Source organism: Nelusetta ayraudi, unplaced genomic scaffold (genome assembly GCF_046127955.1).
Source record: "Nelusetta ayraudi isolate G7.1 ecotype Tasmania unplaced genomic scaffold, CSIRO-AGI_Nayr_v1 ptg000034l, whole genome shotgun sequence".
NCBI classification, from domain to species: domain Eukaryota; kingdom Metazoa; phylum Chordata; class Actinopteri; order Tetraodontiformes; family Monacanthidae; genus Nelusetta; species Nelusetta ayraudi.
In genome coordinates, this window is record NW_027466084.1 from 1 (window position 1) to 18,185 (window position 18,185).

At 49.4% G+C, this 18,185-nt stretch overlaps 1 protein-coding gene across 1 annotated transcript; it reads left to right on the top strand.

The window, feature by feature from the left end:
* Window positions 1–2,024: 2,024 nt before the first annotated feature.
* On the top strand, window positions 2,025–17,942 carry tcf20 (transcription factor 20). The gene is made up of 6 exons (XM_076032187.1): window positions 2,025–2,455; window positions 4,457–12,870; window positions 13,005–13,098; window positions 13,195–13,244; window positions 14,245–14,347; window positions 16,096–17,942. Exons 2-5 carry the CDS (start codon window positions 5,644–5,646, stop codon window positions 14,302–14,304), a joined length of 7,431 nt encoding a protein of 2,476 aa, XP_075888302.1. The 5' UTR covers window positions 2,025–2,455; window positions 4,457–5,643; the 3' UTR covers window positions 14,305–14,347; window positions 16,096–17,942.
* Window positions 17,943–18,185: the final 243 nt, after the last annotated feature.

Here is an 18,185-nt window from a genome sequence, read left to right on the forward strand (position 1 = left end):
CTGACCTCGGAGGCCAAAGCAGCCTCCAGCGTGTGGCGGTGGCGGCGGAGGTGCTTTCTCTGTTGGCAGGAGGGGGGAAAAAAAAACTGCCCAACGGTGGCCATGCAGGAGAAGATGACGAAGAGAAGAAGAGTGTGCGCGATTGTGTGGGAGAAAGGGGAGCGTTAAATGGGCTCGGGGGGTTGGGGTGGGGGGGGGGGGGGGGTTGGGGGGGACTGCTTCCTTTCTCTTCACAAAAAGCGCGTGCTGCGAGCCATCCTCTTTTGGAAAAATTTGGTGACCTTGTCTACGCTGGAGAGAGAGAGAGAGAGAGAGAGAGAGAGAGAGAGAGAGAGAGAGAGAGAGAGAGAGAGAGCGCCTGTGTGCATGCATGTGTGTGTGCACATCTCAGCAGGCGCTACTGCTGATTGGATGGGCCTGGCTGCTCTGACTTGCCGGCTCTGAGTATCAATGGCCTTTATCTTTTGTCTTGCGAGCTCCCTCACCTCACAGTGCGAATGCTCGCGTTGTGAATAAGTTTCGGGTAACAATTGCGCGATGTGCGCGTGCGCGTCCGTTCAAAATTAATAGATAAATAAATAAAAGAGCCAATGTAGATGTGTCGCCTGAAAATTATCCACAGCCACGGCTCTGTGATGCGGTTGCTATGGCAACTATGATAGAAATAGACGTGCATTTCGCGAGGAAATGAAATGTATTGAACTGTTATTTAGCGGCGGAGGGAGATTTCATGGTCGGGACTGATGGGTTAAGTGACTGACTGCCAGAATGCGTCCCCAGCGGTTTTGCCGCATCCCCGAATGTGTTTTTGTGATTTGTGTTCCGTCTGCTATAGCGCCTGAGTGTGTGTCTCTCTCTCCGTGCGAGTGTCTGTGTGTGTGTGGTTGAGCAAAAGTGGATGTGGGGGTGCGCTAGGCTAGGGCACATCATTATGATGGTAGCAGAGAGTGAGTGGGTCTGCACTGCATCGCCGGCCCCGGCGCCACAGCTAATAAGCTCACTCCGAGACAATGAGTGGAGCAAGTTGGGCCGGCGGCAACGCGCGTCGTCGACGTCCCCCCCCGCCCCCCCGGCGGAAATGACGTTCCAATCACTTTTGCGTCAAACATGAAGCTACAACTGAGTTTTGAGGGGCTGTTATTTAAAATGACAACAAAGGGTGATGGGTGAGCCTGACGAGGGTCCATTGGACACCGGAAGAGGGACAACCAACTTCCCTGCCCCCCCGCCCCCCCAAGGGGTGGTTAGGTGCTTATATCCTTGACTTGTGTGCTACGGTTTGTGCCGTAGTCCCAAAATCCCCCCCCCCGCCGACCCTCCATGAAGCCTTTGAACCTAATGGTGCCATCACTTGGACTAATTCATTCTCAATTGAGGTGAAAGAAGAACAAAGGGCATACTGTGCACGTGCAGTGTGTGTGTGTGTGTGTGTGTGTGTGTGTGTGGGGGGGGGGGGTTGCGATTTCATTTGCGACTGTAATGTCAGATTGGGATATTGAAGAAGAAGAAGAAGAAGAGGAAGAAGAAGAAAATCAGTGAAATAGCTCATGAGCTCGCGAGGCAAGAGGGAGGAGGGGAGGCTGATGGAGAGACGAGATGAGGGAGGGAGGGAGGAAGGGATTGGAATATGAGTGTGCATTGCATTTTCGAGGCGGTCTTTTCTGTTGCGAGAAGAATACGAAGACCAAGAAGAAGAAAACACACACACACACACACACACACACACACACACAGTAGTCTGAACAAGGGAAAAGCGGCTCTGCTCGGAGCTAATGATGAAGGCATGCGAAATTGCAGCAGCCCCCCCACTCTCTCTCTCTCCGGTGACGGCAGCGGACGCCCGATGAGAGCTCCGTGCGGGGTCTTGCGAGATGGCAGCGCGTTCGGTTTCAGTCGCACATAGGTGGGAGCACCTCGGCGGCGCGTGAGGGAGAGAGAGAGAGAGAGAGAGAGAGAGAGAGAGAGAGAGAGAGAGAGAGAGAAAGAAAGAGAGGGAGAGAGGGAGAGAGAGAGAGAGAGAGAGAGGGGAGGGGGCGGGGTGTGTGTATGGACCCTCTCGCTACTTACGGGACCCACAGGCACCCCGATTGTGCGCCGCTCTCATCATCATCATCATTTTTTCTCTCTCCCCCCTCTCTGGAGGTGAGGACAAAAGGGGGGTGCGATCGGAAGAAAAGGCCCAGGATCGGACTGTCGTGACGCCCCCCCCCCCCCTTTCCTCCTCCTCCGCCACCTCCTCCTCCTCTTCTTCCCCGACTTGGCCGCCGCTGCTCGGGGTTGTCTGGACTCGGGGAGGGGGAAAAAAGGGAGAGCGAAAGGCGGCGGAGCAGCTCGACTCCAGACTTGGCGGTGGCGGCGGTGGTGGGGGGCTTTTCCTGCCACAGGAGCAGCGGGATTGTCACAAAACAGCCTTTCAGTCTTCGAGGGGCCTTGTGCGCTGCTACGTTTTTCCCAGGTATGCAATCCGGAGCGCGTTAGCTAGCCCGTCTCTTCGCCTCCAACCACCACCCCCCCTCCCCATCGTTAGTTTTTTTTTTTTTTTTTTTTTTCCCAGGTCTTGTTTATTCCGGAGAGAAGTGTCAGGGCTGCGTGCTCATCGCTTTCTCGTGCACAACCCAGGCCAGGTCTCATGGCACAATCCCTTTTTTGTATGCTAGCTAACCTATTTAGTCACAGCCCCAGTGTATATCCGAGCAGGGTGTAGGAGGCGGAGGAGGAGGGAGGGGGGCTAACATCTGCACCTAATCACCCCTCTTTTGTGGCTAAAGCGCTTGCCTGGCTGCCCCGCGCCGTTAGCCGTTCGCTCCCAACTATCGCACGCTCCTTGAGGCTAAACGCCTGCGATAATGCAACATACGCAAATCGGCTAGCCCGCCGCGATGCTAACCAGCGAGCCGTGGCTAGGCTAGCTCCCCCACTTATGCGGTCTGGCCGCATATTTGCTGTTATAAATGCGCTACGTGAGGTATTTTCAGCTAGGGCTAACCCCGCGGAGCTAGGCGAGGGCAGCTCGCACAAAGCTAATTGCAACGCGTATATACCCCCCCCTTCTTGCATTTGGGCTAAGGCGGTGTTGCATTGACGGCAGTGCGGGGCGACGAGACATGGATATGTGATCGAGGTGGCGTTATGTAGCAGGACAGCGCGTAAGACAGCTATCCAATTGTTTACCTTGGTGACAGAGTCTGCGTTGGGCCGGTTTAATTAACGATGCGCAGTTGTGTGTGTTGCGAACCGTCACGCAGAGTGAGCTGCTGTGATTAATTAGTCATAGTGATATGGGCTCAGAGATCAGGAGTCATCACAGTGCAGCAGCCACTGAAGCTTTGACCCCCTTCTACGTGGCTTCTGATCACAGGAAGAAAAAGGAAAAAAATTTTTTTTATTAACACTACATCATCAGCCTGGTCTTATACCCCCCCCGCCCCCCATTTCCTCCAGTGTATTTTCAACAATAACAATTGTCTTTGGGTTGACAATACACTGAATTTGCAAGGCAAATATAAGTTCATGCTCTCTGAGTGACAGTCGATGCTGCTTTATTGCTCCCTGCTCAACTGCCGCTCCTGCGACAGAACTAACCTAATGTTTTGTGAAAGCCATTAGCTGTTTTATTGTGCATTTCGCCCAGACAATAGAGGCTCGTGTCACACGCGGCAGTTGTGGGCACTGACCTCATAAAGGTGGCGTCATCCCTTTTTAATTATCACTAGTAATAATTAAAGGCCACTAAAACAAGTGGATGCACCGAAGCTAATGGCCTCTGGTGTCATTGTAAAGAGGCCTGGAGACGGACCGCTTGTGTCTCGGTGCCACGAGGTTGTTTGTTTACATGTTAGTGACCTTGTGCGGGTCGCCTTATTTGCGTGCTGCCGACAACCCGATCTCTCCTCCTCTGTCTGCGCTTAGTTGTCAGTGTCAGAGGAGACGGCTCAGGTGCTCATCGCAACGGTTGTGTTCTTTGTGCGGAGTGACAGAGGAGAGTTGATTTTAAGCCAGAAAGCCTTTTACGTCGAGAGGCAAGTAGTCCAATGAATAGTGCATGCAGTCAGCAAGTGCTGTTGATGTTATTTGTTTGGTGACTCCCTGTGTGATTATTGCAGCACAATGGAAAAAACAAGAGGCCACCTAGGAGGAATGCTGATGCATTTTGAAATCGGTTTATCTTTGCAAGAGCGAACCCAAAACAAGTCGGGAGACCATTTGGAATACAAATATCCCCAAACGAGGATCAGAATTAATTGACTGACAGTATTCTGTCAATACATTTGCCTTCATTTTATGCTTTTTTTTTTTTTTTTTTAATAATTGAGTAAATTAAAACAAAATCACATTTTTATTAGCATTATTTTTTTTATGATTACAGTCGGCCCTAATCACAAGGTACTGATACCAATAGGACAGTATTCCATTTTTTGCATGCTCATTTTTTAAAATTGCTCTTTTGTACTTGCAGGGTGGAGAAGACGTCTGTCCGGCCCCTGGAAAATGAACGTTTCTGGGTGAAAAAACGGAAGAGAAACAGAAAGCAGGAGCTCGAAGTGGAATAAATGGATTACCTTTCTTTGGGAAATTGTTGCCATGGAACTAGGTAGAATTGAGTGATGGTTGAGAGGAAATAGAAAAAGGTAAGGCCGCCACATGCTGGAGATACAGGAGAAAACCAAGAGGAATCTGAACGCTGAACTGTTGCTAAATAGGGACCAAAGACTGTGACTGTGTTAAGGAACACACGCGGTTACAAAAACAAAGGAGAACAGTATTTGAATGGGAATGACCAAGAAAAAAAAGGATCCTCAAAAAGTGTTACACTTTACACCTTAGACTTGATGAGAATATCAATGGATTGCTTTCCTGTGGGCGATTTATTAAGAGTCTGTACCCAGACCTCTTGATCCAAGATCTTTGCCCCATAGAGGTGCGTCGAGGTCAGCGAGACTTTACCCGGACAGGGTCTTGCCAGTGTGGATTAGTTTTTTTTTTTGTTTGTTTGTTTGTTTTTTTCCCGTTCTTTTTTCTTTATTTTTTTTTTCTTTATTTTTTTTTTTACAATTTGCACAAGATGGTATTGGAGCTCAGCGCAATATAATCTTTCCATGTGTTTATTTGTGATCTTAGTAAGGAACGTACAGGCCAACACAAGATATTTTCTAGTTTACATGATGGCAAGCTGGTAGTCCTCAATTTTGCCTAGTCAGTGCCAAACTGCCTATTGAAATGACTGCACACTTGCATTTTGCTGCAGTGTAGGCCTACTTTACCTGAGATTGTGTTTCAAGGACTTATTTTCTTTTTCTTTTTTTTCTTTTTTTTTTTTTGAAACAATCCTTTTCAACCATACTATCCAGTTGAAGAAGAGGACTTTTTACCATTTGGCCTTTTCATACATTGGTGAAATCATTGCCTGCGAAAGCTGCCTACCCCGCTAATGTGATTTTAACATCTGTGATACATATTCCTAAGCTTGAACTCTGCTGGATTTCAGAAGCATTTCCCTTGTTTTCATGCCAGGCCATGGACTATCTTTTGTCATATATGGTTCCTGCCATAAGCCTTTTATTGTCTGATCAGAAGCATTCCCTACTATAATTCCTGACAGTTTCCTTAAAAAAAGAACAAAAGCATCTGAACTTGGGGAAAACAATGCAGAATTTTCCTAACAGTCCAGCTCCCCCTACTCTCCCTCCAGGGTTCAGTGGGCGGGGTGGAGGAGGAGGACCCCCGTATCCCCCTCAGCCAGCAGATCCTCAGATCTCCCCCAGGATGACGGACGAATATGTGGGGATGCAACAGCAGAGTATCCACAGAGGCCATCACCACCCAACTCAAGCCAGCCACTTGCTCGCTTACAGCGCCAGGAGCCGAGGGTCCGTCGAGCCCCCGCCGACACAGGGTAACATTCACAGTGGCAGCGCTAACAACCCTTACAGGAAGGATGTAATGGATTATTACTTTTCAATGGGTGGAAAAGACAGACAAAGAAGGGGAGGCATGGCTTACGGAGCAGGTTTTGGCTACCCTAATATTGAAGGACACATACCTCATCAGTATCGGCATGCCGGCTCTGCACCATCATCAGGCCTGATGTCACCATATCCAGGAGACTATGGCTCCAGTGGTGGTTCAGGTGGAGGCCCTGGGGCTTTCTCTCCGTCACATCAGTATAATCTAAGTCAGAACCCTGCAATGCAGCCGGTGCCAGGTTCTCAAATGCAGCCTCGCCAGCATGGGCAAGCGTTCCCCGCGGTCCACCATGGACAGCAGCATAGGAGTTTTCCCAACTCCGGGCACAGAATGACTCCACAGTATCCCCACTTTTCCCCACAGGGTGGAACATCCACAGGGTCATCAGAAATGTACAGCCCTCCTCCACAGAGATATTTGGACGGGAGCGCAAACACTGGGTTTGATCCCAAAGTAAACAGCGCTCTCAGTGTCAACTCCAATTCAAATTCAGTCTCCAGTTCAGTTGCTGCAAACAATGTGGGGGCAATGGAGAATGTTCAGCAGAGTTACCATGCCTCAAATTATCCTGGATACTCCCCTCAGACGCACTCGATCCACAAGCAGGCCACGATACAGCACCGAAACTCCCAGCACAATGTAGGTGTAAGTTATGACAATGCTCTCAAGATGCAGCACCAAGGTGCATCTCCCAGCTCTGTGTATGCTAAGCATCATCAAGCCTCCAACCCCAGTTTACCTCAAGTTCCATCGCAAGAGGTTGCTAAATCCCCAATGCACCCTAACTCTCAGCAAACACAAATCAACCAAAACTTTAGCCCCATATCTAACCCCTCCCCGGCTGCCTCGGCAGTTCATTCTCCAAGTTGTAGCTCCTCCCCTTCCCCTTTGATGGGCGTCTCAGAGTCACACGGAAACCCTTCGAGCCACGGCCCTCCGCATCCACCCGCGTCAAACCCCCGTAGCACCCACGCTCACGGCAGATTATTGCAGACCATGCCGCAGTTAAGTCCCACGCCCAACTCAAATGGCAGCATTAGTAGCTGCGGAAGCGGCAGCAGTCACAAAGCTCACAGCATGAGTGCAGTCGGAGGGAGCAATCATCCGACAGCAGGCCGCAACAAAATGGGCCTTGCATCTCGAGAGGAAGGCTCTTCGGTCTATTCATCTTCTCCACAAGACAGAATGCAGGATGCCGGCTTGAATAGTCTAAATGCCTTGAGCTCACAAGTCGCCAATTTACCAAACACAGTGCAGCACATGCTCCTCACAGACACTGTGCTTTCTCAGAAGAAGGCCAAAGAAGGGGGGCAGACCCAACAGGCAACCCATAATGTGCCCCCATCACAACCAAGGAGTCGAAATGCGAGCGCAGCGTCAAGCACTAGCACAGTTAAAGAAGGAAGTGGAATAGGGATCAGCGACGGTGCAAGCTTTGATGCCGGAGCTGACGAAGACTCCTCTGTGATGTCAGTTGGAGGCTCGTCTGGGACTAAAGTGGAACGTGAGGAGCACTTTTCTGAGGGGGAGCACAGGAGAGCAAGGCAAATGAGCGGCGCGAGCAGTGGATCTGAGCCAACCAGCTATCACACTCCTTCTCAGAATCCGATACAGATCGGACAAGCACCAGCTGTTAAGACGCTTACTGCAGATTCCTTATCAAAGGAAACGTGTAATTTGGAATTGCAAAAAAATGAAGCTACTGTCCTGTCCTCATCAGCATCTCCACCATTTGGGTGTCAGTCTTCAGAGGCTGTCCCAGCGTCACATCCACCTCTCCCAGTTTCCTCCTCCCCTATCTACTCTGGCATTCCACCCACACAGCCAAATTTTGTGTCAGCAGAGCCAGGTCTAACATATAACGACCACAGAGCCGGCCACAGGAAGACTGCAGAAATTAGAAATGAGGTTGTCAAAAAAGAAATTGACGGAGCGGTTGAAAAAACAGGGGCTGGTGCTAAGCAGTTTCAACGAGAAGGCGGCATCAACACACAGCTCGGCCAGGACAAGGAAAATAGGTTACTAGGTGCGTCAAGGTTACATAATAATGAGAAGGAAGAAAAGTTCACATTAGAGGAGCAGCAGAGTGCCAGCAGTGTTGGCGTGATTGTTTCTGCTCGGTCTGAGGGAACGCATCCTGAAAAAAGTAAGCCTCCCCAAGAAAACTGCATCGAAGAAAAACCGCCACTTTCCTATTTAAGAGAGTCGAGCAGTCATAATGGAAAGGAAGGAGTCGACTTGTCCATGTATTCCTCCCATCACCAGAAATCAAATTTTGGACGGCCTCAGAATCCTCCTCAGTCTGGGCGAAATAATTATGGCCACCCAGAATCGACATATGGCTCAGATTTGCCCATAAAGAACAGAGGCAGGGCTGGCCCAATGGGTGTAATGGAATCAAATTCCAGATACTCGGGGTACCAACAGTCACAAGCTGCTTATGGCCCCATGGACCCGAAAGATGCTACTTCCCTTACAGAGGCTTCTGTTAAGAAAGCACTTGGAGCAGTGCCTAAAGGTCATGAAGATAACGCTCAATTGCAACAATTTCCAAGCTTATTGCAAGAGGTTCTACAAGGTTACAATCTAGATAGGCGTTATGGCAGACCAGAACAGGCATTTCCTGCACATTTCCCTGGTCAACAGCAGTTTCCGATCAGGCATCCATATAACTTGACCGAAGCCATGAGGGTGCAAAGTGGAGTAGGCGAGGCTTTCACTCATTCGGGCCCGATGGGAAGCACTGGAAAGCCCCTGCATTCAAACCAGAAGCATGGCAGTGAGCCTGATTTTACCGCAGATCTTCAGCCCTCAGTGAAGTCAGAAGTGTCTAATTCTAAAGTATTGCAAAATGTGGAGAAAACTGAAGTGGGCGTGTCCCATGGTCATTTACCACGACCAGCAGAGTCTCAACAACCCCCACCTAAACATATAAACTTAGCTGACTATTCTCTGCCCCAGAGGAAAACTCTAGCCAGTGTGACAGCCCCATCCTCGGCCGTACAGGAGCTCCTATTGCAAGAGCCGGAGCCACTAGCGGGCAGCACTGGACAAACAGAGTCTCAGAAGTCATCGAGCTCCACATTAGCCCCCTCAGAACGGCGCTCTGTAATCTGCGATGTGTCGCCAAACAGACGCAGCACACCAGAGAGGGACAGGGAAAGTGACAGAGGTAGAGACCGGGAGAAAAGTCAGAGCGGAGCCTCTGTGATTCAACAGCCATTTTCCTCTCCAACAACAGCCAGTGATCTGAGTAAAAAGGATGGCGGGCACAAACCTGTAAAAATGGAAATGATACAGAAAGAGGTTAGCCCACAAATTGCAAATTTACAAACGGATCTTCACGGCAGTGGCGGCGCTAATGAGACCGAGATGGAGTATCATTCAAAGTCTTTTCATTCGTCTGTTGTGATGAATTCTGACCCTTACAGACGAGGTAATGTTGACATTACGTCATTGTCTTCTCACCCGATGGGCACTCATCCTTTATCTTCGCCATCAAGACATCCGTCTTATCTTCATAGCGTTGATTTATCAGGCGGCGGCGGTTTTCCTGGATATCGCTACGGAGACGCCAGGGAGGGAAGTCTGATGTCACGTAGCAATCCCCATTTCCCCCCACATCATCCCTACCACAATTTATCCCCCCAGCCCCAATTCCCGAACAAACTTCAAATGTACGCTCACACCCGCGGGCCCCCACATCACGCTCATGAGATGAGCGAATGGGTCAAAGCGATGAACAGGCCATCGAAGGAGATGATGATGCAGCCTGGGTCCTCTCCTGGAAGACAAAAGGTTAGCCAGTCAGAACCCAGACAAAGGGTGATCTCTCAACCTGAAATGCCCGCTGAACAGCGTGCAACCAAATCGCCGCTCCATCACCGAAGCCCTTACTATGATTTGAAAATGTGGGAGTCGACACACGCGGGGAGAGAGGGTGGCATGCTGGTGGAGGGAGACGCTTACTTTAGAACACAGGCACCTCCCCCGCCTCCTCTCCCCCCTCCTCCTACCCCATCAGCCTCGCTTGCCCCGCTACCATCACAAATGAGTCATGGCCAGAATGCTGCCGATCCTGAGATCTCCAGAGGACCTTCAGAGGAAGCTAAAAGCGCGTGCCCACCCACCCCACCCAACTCCAATAAAAATTCTGCTGACACAAACTCCACTCAGCCACAGGTACAGCGCCAGACTAAAGCCGGCGGATCTGCAGAAACAAATCCCCTAATGTTGCGAAGGAGAGTTCGCTCCTTCATATCGCCTATACCTGCCAAACGTTTGCTCCAGGATTCTTCACAGCAGAGAGCTGTGACAAATTCACATCACCTCGGAGGGTCCCAGTCTGAACATAGCCATCACCCAGAAGATGACTCCTTCGGTTCAGATATTTCGTGTCCCAGACTGTCGTCCCCTTCGCTTCGGGAAAATACCTTTTCTCAGCCCTTGTCTCCATCAAGTAGTAATACAAAAGCTTTGTCGCCCAGAAAAGGACGGGGTTTAAAGCTGGAGGCAATAGTGCAGAAAATCACTCCAAGTCCTAAAAAGCCAACCGGCCATGTAGATGATGAGTCAACTCATTACACAGGCTTCTCTCACTCAGAAATGACGCCGTTTAATGATTCACAGGACCAAGACTTAGCGCATTTCCCGAGGGTCACACGAGAAGATGATAGTTACATTGAAGAAACCCACTCATTGAACGACATGATTTCCTTCAGAGGAGTTGATGAGACGGGGCCTTTACCTCCAACGGCTTATCAGTGTGATCCTCATCAGCCGTCCAAAGCCCCGAAGCAAAAAGACTTTGACTTTGGGTTAGGGACAGATGTAGCAGTATCTGGTGACAAGGAGGATTTTGCTTTGCTCGGGCCTTTACCCCCTGCCCCACCTCTTCCTCGGCCGGTCCAGGGTTCCCCGCCGCCGTCCTCATCTGCGCTGTCTGACATTCAACATTTCACCAACACATACCAGCAGCTCGAGACAAGAAGAGGAGAGCAGTCTGCCGCCAATCTCCTTCGACAGAAACTTCAAGAAACGGGAATTGGATTTGACGATTACCCAGGCAGTGACTACTATGGGACCACCTCACCCCACCACGGACACATACTTAACAGACAGCATCAGATGTCCTCTATGAGGTCAAGTCTGTCCCCGCAAGATTCTAAGCCTCCAGAGAGTCTTGTGCCCAAAGGCTATTTCCCCTCTGGCAAAAAGAAAGGCAGGCCAGTGGGGAGTGTGAATAAACAAAAACGCTCCCAGAACCCAGGCCAAGCACAGGTGCAAGGGCAGACCCAAGCCCAGGGTCCGACCGCAGCTCTCAGTACTCCTCCGACGGAACCCAGCCCTGCACCAGCGCCAGCTGCTTTCCCAGACTCACCGACGGCTCAGATTGCCTGCACCACACCAGACCTTACTGTGCCGCCCCCGCTGACAGACAGTAAATACACTCCGCAGCTTGCCCCGCCCATTCTGACCCAGGTTGTAAAAGTGGACGCCGAGAGCGAGGACACGCAGCCGGAGACCGACGTCAAACCCGTGCGGCGGAGACGCAAGGGCGTGAAAGACGAGGACGAGCCACTTGAAGCGAGGGGACGGCAGAGGAGGAGGAGGCGAGGAGCAACGGCAGGAGTGGCGTCACAACCAGTGGCCAAAGATGACCCAGATACGCCTTCGGTGGCGGGGGCAAACAGCAGGGTATTCATGGATTTAAATAGAAAGGGCCTGTTCATTCCTCACATACATGTGGAGAACAAAATCCCAGAGATCGGGGCCGTGTGCACTATTGTAAACGCCGAGGAGGACAAGATGAAAGGAGAGCGGGGCGCAGTCGCGGCTAAAAGCGGCGGTAGTGGAATTGATTCTCTCCTGACCTCGGCTCCTTCTTCCCAGTTATCGCGGAGAGACAGAGAGTCGGAGAAAAGGGAGACGGACGAGGTGGAAACTGCACTTCAGACAGGAAAGGCTCTTCCTTCATCCGGCCATGTTGTCGCCGGCCCTGTGATTACAGAGACCAATCACTCTGGCCGTCTGCTCTGCTGCCTGTGTCAGAAATGGGCGAATTACAAACATCTCGGCGATCTCTACGGACCATTTTATCGCGCCGAATATGCCGCTAAGCTCCCCAAGAACCAGCCGCAGGTCAGACAGTGTCAGGCCACAGCAGGGACAAACAAGACAGGACCAAATCCAGACATCAGCGCTTTGAACGCTCTGAGCGCCGTCCAAGACACACAAACGCAGGATGCTCATTTTGCCAAGAATGACTTTACTTTCAGCCTCGATTCGAATCCTGCGTCTCTCGCCGGTGCGGCCATGCCTGCCTTCGTAGCTGCACGTGAGGAAGGCATGGCACACATGGCCGGAAGGTTTAGCAACAGCGCCTCCTCGTCGACCTCTTCCCACGGCAGCAGCAGCAGCAGCAGCAAAGTCACATCTCTAACCTGGGACGTAAACCTGGACGCCCGACCTATCCCCGAGCTCAAGAGGGAGACGGATTTCGAGATTGACCCGCAGCAGATGCGAAAACTGCCGCCGCAGCAGCCGCAGCCGCAGCCGCAGCCGCCGCAGTCGTCGTCCACGGTCGCCGCCGCCGACGAAGCGCAGCAGCGGCCTCAGCACCGAAAGCTGACTTCGCACCCGCGCTTCAAGAGGAGGCACAAATCGAGCGAGGACTCTCCCAGGATGGTGCCGTCCAACAGCAAGGCCTCCCTGCCCTTCCAGCCCCCTCCTCCCGCCTTGGACTCCCTGGGACCCCTGGCGCAGCTCGCCCAGCTGCCCCAGATGCCCATGGACCCCGAGGAGCTGTGGGTCCACGAAGGATGCATCGTGTGGACCAGCGGCGTGTACCTCGTCAACGGGAGGCTGTACGGCCTGCAGGAAGCACTAGATGGCGCCAGAGAAACGGTGAGTGCCCTCTGAACGCGCCTCTCGTGGAACGGCCTCTTGTTTGAGTGCTGCACATTTTCTGACAAACCGCTAAAGTTCATCGTTTCTCCGTCTTCATTGCTCTCACGCTTGTGCACTCTGTTTCTGTCCAGTGCTGCTCGTACTGTGAGATGGTTGGATCCACCCTGGGCTGCTACAGTAAAGGCTGCACACTTCGCTACCACTACCTGTGCGCTATTGAAGCAGGTAAGTAGCGGGATCTTTGCGGAACAGCAGATATATGTGCCCGTCAAGTGTTTGCGACCACAGCTCCAGTCCTGATGACTTCTGTTGCTCTTCCAGATTGCTCTCTAAACGAAGATAACTTCTCGCTGCGGTGTCCAAAGCACAAGGTAAGGCACAATACTGCTGTGCTTGTATTGTTTCCCAGGGATCGTCCGTGGATTTTTAATTAAGTCTTCGTTGATAACATAAATGAACTGAGGCTTGTTCCGCTGGAATTTGATGTCCTGTTAATTAGTTTCCATTTCTTTTTTTTTTTTTGAAAAAGAGAATAAAACACATAAATTCAAAGCAATAGGAGCAATTATAGCGTAACCACGTTTCCTTCACGGGTCATATTTATTCTCTGAATATTCTTATATTAGCCGTGCACCTCATCAGCCTGAACATTTGGTTGCACAAAACAAGTCAATCCAACGCTAATGATGTTACGGATGGCATAATAATGGAATTATCGGCCTGCGCGTGATGAATTTAAAGTTTGGACAGTGAGCACAGTTGCACGCTGGAGTATTTCCATTGTTATTATCCTGATTAAATGGTCGTCGTTGAAAATATTCATTCTGGGTTTTTTTGCATTTATTGCATGCGACACGCACGGTCTTATTGCTGATGTGCAGTCAGCTTTACATACATGCCGTTGCATTGGAGGACAAAGGTTTCTGGAAACCCCATGCATTTGTGACACGCAAAGTGCAATTTCTTTTATTCCCTCTGCACGTCCGTGGTTCCATCCAGGTAAATATTGGATGTTTTGGCAGGAGAATGCTCGGCCGTATCAAATAAAATGCGTCATCAGTGGGGTTTTTTTTCTCTGCGTTAAGTAAAAAAGCAGCAGTGTTGGGACTGTGTGGTAAACGGGTCTCGTGGATTATAACTTTAATCCTAATCTGCGGACCGATTTCCCGTCTCTTTATGAGTTGACAAAAACACTAATGAGTTGATGTTTACCACAAGCAGCGCTGTTCAATGTAATACTCAGTCAGGATTATGTTTGACACTGAGCCGTCCTCGGCCCTCTGGGTCCTCGTTCGCAGTCCTCCTGCGGTCAGCATGTTTGTTTTTATTACCACCTTTTTTTTTTTGATTTTCTATCCTCTCCCCCTCCAGTTTACCCAGAGCATCCGGCCAGCCAAATCAGTTTACCTGGAGCAGTCGGAAAGAGGCTGAGCAACCGTCAAGCAGGAAGAAGAGCTGCCGGATTCTGGAAGCTGTGAGTTGACGCTGATTTGAATGTTTGTCAAGCTGAATATATGTTTATTGTCAGCGAAATCATTTTCATTGTCTGAGAGACGCGTTAAATTTCATCCATGGTTTTTTTTTAAAAAAAGAAAATGTTTCTGCTTCTTTAATGTATGTTATTTTGATGTTCTTATCTTTGTGTTAAAACAATACAGCGGTGCCAATATTGGTGCAAATCTCCCTCCATTATGGGCCATCTCTGGATTATCCTATTGCTGATCTTCCTTGAAATGTTGCTAATTTGCCACCGCGGCGCTTTTGATACAAATTATTCAATTTCATTCTACTCCACCTTCCTCACTGGCAAGCACCGAGACATCTGCTGATGAAAATCACCTCTCACTTGCTTTTCTTCCCCGCACGCTAGTGACCTGTGCATCTGTGCCTTTCTCTCATTTTCATTCAGTATTGGATATTAATGAAATGCAGCCGCAGCTTTCACCTTGAGCTCATCTCAAAGATCCAATTCCAAACCCATTCTTCAATTTTTTTTTTTTTTTTTTATTTATTTCTCATCCTAACCTCCTGCTCAGACTATTGTGTTCTTCTTATATATGTTCAGCCCATTTATCCGTCGTGCTGAGGCCAAACTTATTCAGCAAGAGTGATTGTAACTGCTGCAGAGTGCGTGCCAGGTCCTTAACTTAGGAGACCTGACCCGATGTGCACAGAGCCACTTGAGTGAATACAATAAATGATAAAACATTCAACTAATGCGCGGCAACCAGAGTCATTGTCATCATTTCCATGCGTGTAGAGACTGCACGGAGCCTTCATTTATGCTTTCGCCAACAAACATAGACGAGTTTGAATTAATTTCATTTTGCCTTCACCTCGGAATGAATTCCAATTACATACTTGAGTCAGTTGCGGTTTAGTGATTCTTAGCTACGACACTTCATTTGGCGACCAAATGTGAATTATCTGGCGGGCACGCAATATTAAGTCCCGTTCACACTTTTCCACTCTGGAACCCCGAGTGGAGTCTGAATTTGTGCCACGCCGCTGTTGTTACTATGGTTACAGCCTGTGCGCGGCATTCGGTGCACCTTGTCAACGGCGGTCCGAATGCATTGGCTTGTTCTAGGTTGTGCAGTCGTTTGCTGCTTAACAGAGACCATGGGTGGATAATGCGATGTGATTTACTCGTTGTTAACCGAGATCTGACAGAATGTGATCTCAACACAACACAACATAACGCATCCTGATCTGCCAACAGCAATGTGATACTCGCCGTTCACTCTCTAAGGTTCCAACAGGATGTACCAATTAAAGTGGACTTCAATCTTCTCTGCCTTCATTCTCTTCTGCGTCAGTCTCTCTCTCTCTCTCTGTCTGTCTCTCTCTCCTTAATCAACTCCATGACAGTTTCTCGGCTGTGACATTTTGCGAAAAGTCAAAAGGAAAACCTCCACTTAGTGGTTAATTAACTTGACACACCTCCCACAAAGTGGGCAGAGGTGTCAATTCCAACCTGTCATAATAACGGCCGGCCCTCAAAGCTTTCCATCAATGATAATTAAGAGCAGGGGAAGGAGAAAAAAACTGTCAAATGTTGAAAATCGGTGAGTTAACGTGACCTCAGCATGAGCAGTCCTGCCCTCCCGCTGCTTTCCAGCACTAGATTATATACTTTGCCAGTACCTCAGTACCTCTGACTACCCAATCTGCCATCTGTACCTTGAAGCTAACCCATTCTCTTTTCTCCCCCTCGCTCAGGTTTTATTTTTTTGAGAAAACAAGACAGGACGGAGGCCTGTTGACGTGAAGCCCTTAATCTCACAGCACTGGACTGGCATCTGCGACAGAACAACAAAAAAGGGAATGTACAATTTCTCAACCAGAACAAGCATCACTCACGTTTAGGACGTCGGAAGAAAAGAAGAATTGTTTTTTTTTTTTCATGGTTGCTTTGTTTTCGTTCGTTTTTGTTTTTTTTTTCCCTTCCGAGATTTATTGCACGGATGCGCTGACACGGCGGAGTGGAGCGACGGCCACAGAGAAGAAAAGAGCGACGCGGACCGGGGGTGACGCGCGGAGAGCGACGGGAGAACTTTTCTGCAAAGAGTGACAGATATAAGCTTCCTCTCTCGGCTCAGACGCCCTCGCGGGGTCGACCGCCTGGTTCGCGTCACTTCGCCGTTTCACCCTGGTCTCATTTTGTACGAAGGAAGGCACGATTTGGGAGCAAGCTTCGGGCGTCGGAAATGGAGAGAGCTCGGCCTCCTCTCACTATCTTATCTTATATTAGGATGAACATCATTATTATTTTAGTTCTCAGTATTACTTTGTATCACTATCATTATTTACTCATGCAAAAAAACCGAAATGGATGTATCTCAGTATATCGGTCAGCCCGCGACTTCGATCATTTCTCTTCTTTTTTTTTTTTTTTTTACTTTGTATTATTATTATTTTTTGTTTTTCATTTTTTTTCGTTCATTCCGAGAGAGGGAGACAGAATGGTGTCGGGAATGTCAGGGTCGAGTTTTGCCACAAAGACATTATTGCCTTCGGAGAACGGACATCTGTTGCCTTTCCAAAGTCGTGCGCGTGAATGAAAAGTGTACGCGCGCGCGAGAAACTGAAGGACGAAAAAAAAAAAAAAAAAAAAAAACACGGAACAAAATCCCGGTCCTTCGATTCCATTTTAGTCCTTTTGAGAAGTGTTCTTATTTTTCATCGCCGGGGCGTGGGACGGGGGGGCGGGGTTTGGGTTCTGGGGACCGGGCGGGGTTTACGGTACAGATACGTATTCGCAGAATATCAGATGGACACAAGCTTATTTTTCGAGTACAAATGTTCGTACTGCGCAAAAGAGAAGGACTTGAGCCTTGTATGAGGAGAAGATGACACTATGGACTCGTGCGTGGTCTCTATTTTTAACCGACGACGGACGTTGGATGCTGAGCAGTTCCCGTGAGCGCGGGACACAAGTGCGCCGTTGTTTGCGTTTTTGACAGAGAGCCGTACTGTCCCTCGGAGAGTGATGGAACAATTTTTTTTTTTTTTTTTCCTCTCCTTGTTGGAGCGGAGAGCTGTCAGGCGACGGCTCTGATTGGCCAACCGTAGCAGTGGACTGTGACTGGGAGGAGGAGGAGGAGGAGGAGGAGCAGGAGCAGGAGCAGGAGCAGGAGGAGGAAGAGCAGCAGGTGGGAGCCTTACCAAGTACCTCTGAACGGTTTCATCCTTCAGAGTGGCGCTTTCGATCCGGGAGACGCAAAATCCACTCAAGAGACGCGTTGCCATAAAATTTAAAAGTGAGTCATACATGGTGTTGTCTTTATCATTTTTTTTTCTATTGTTATTCTTGTAAAAGAAAAATCCAACAAACATACAGAGCCCAGAAGAGGACTGTCACACTATCAAAAAACATGCTGTATTAGAGAACTTGTCAATATGTATATGAATTATGAATACACTTAAAATGCTACAAATACACTCCTCTGATTATTTCTGAAACACCCTTTCATCACCTTTGATAAAGCGACCAGTTTCATTCCATTTCTCACGAAACGCTTCTCTCTTTTGTCCTTCCTTGGCAGCTGTACACTCACACACACACATTTCTACACACACTCTCGCCCCCCCCCCCCTCTCGTTCCTCCTCCACCTCCCACTCTTCATTTTGAATGGAGTGCATAACCCCATCCTGACTTGTTATGCTGTCTTTAGAGTGCGCTCTCTCGAGTCGCAAAACCGTTGAAGCAGGTCAGAGGCGTCTTGTGCTTCTGTCACGCTTTCTTGAAAATGCGCTGGACCAATGTAGGCGCGTGGAGGCCACTGTGGTTTCCATATGGGGGAACAAA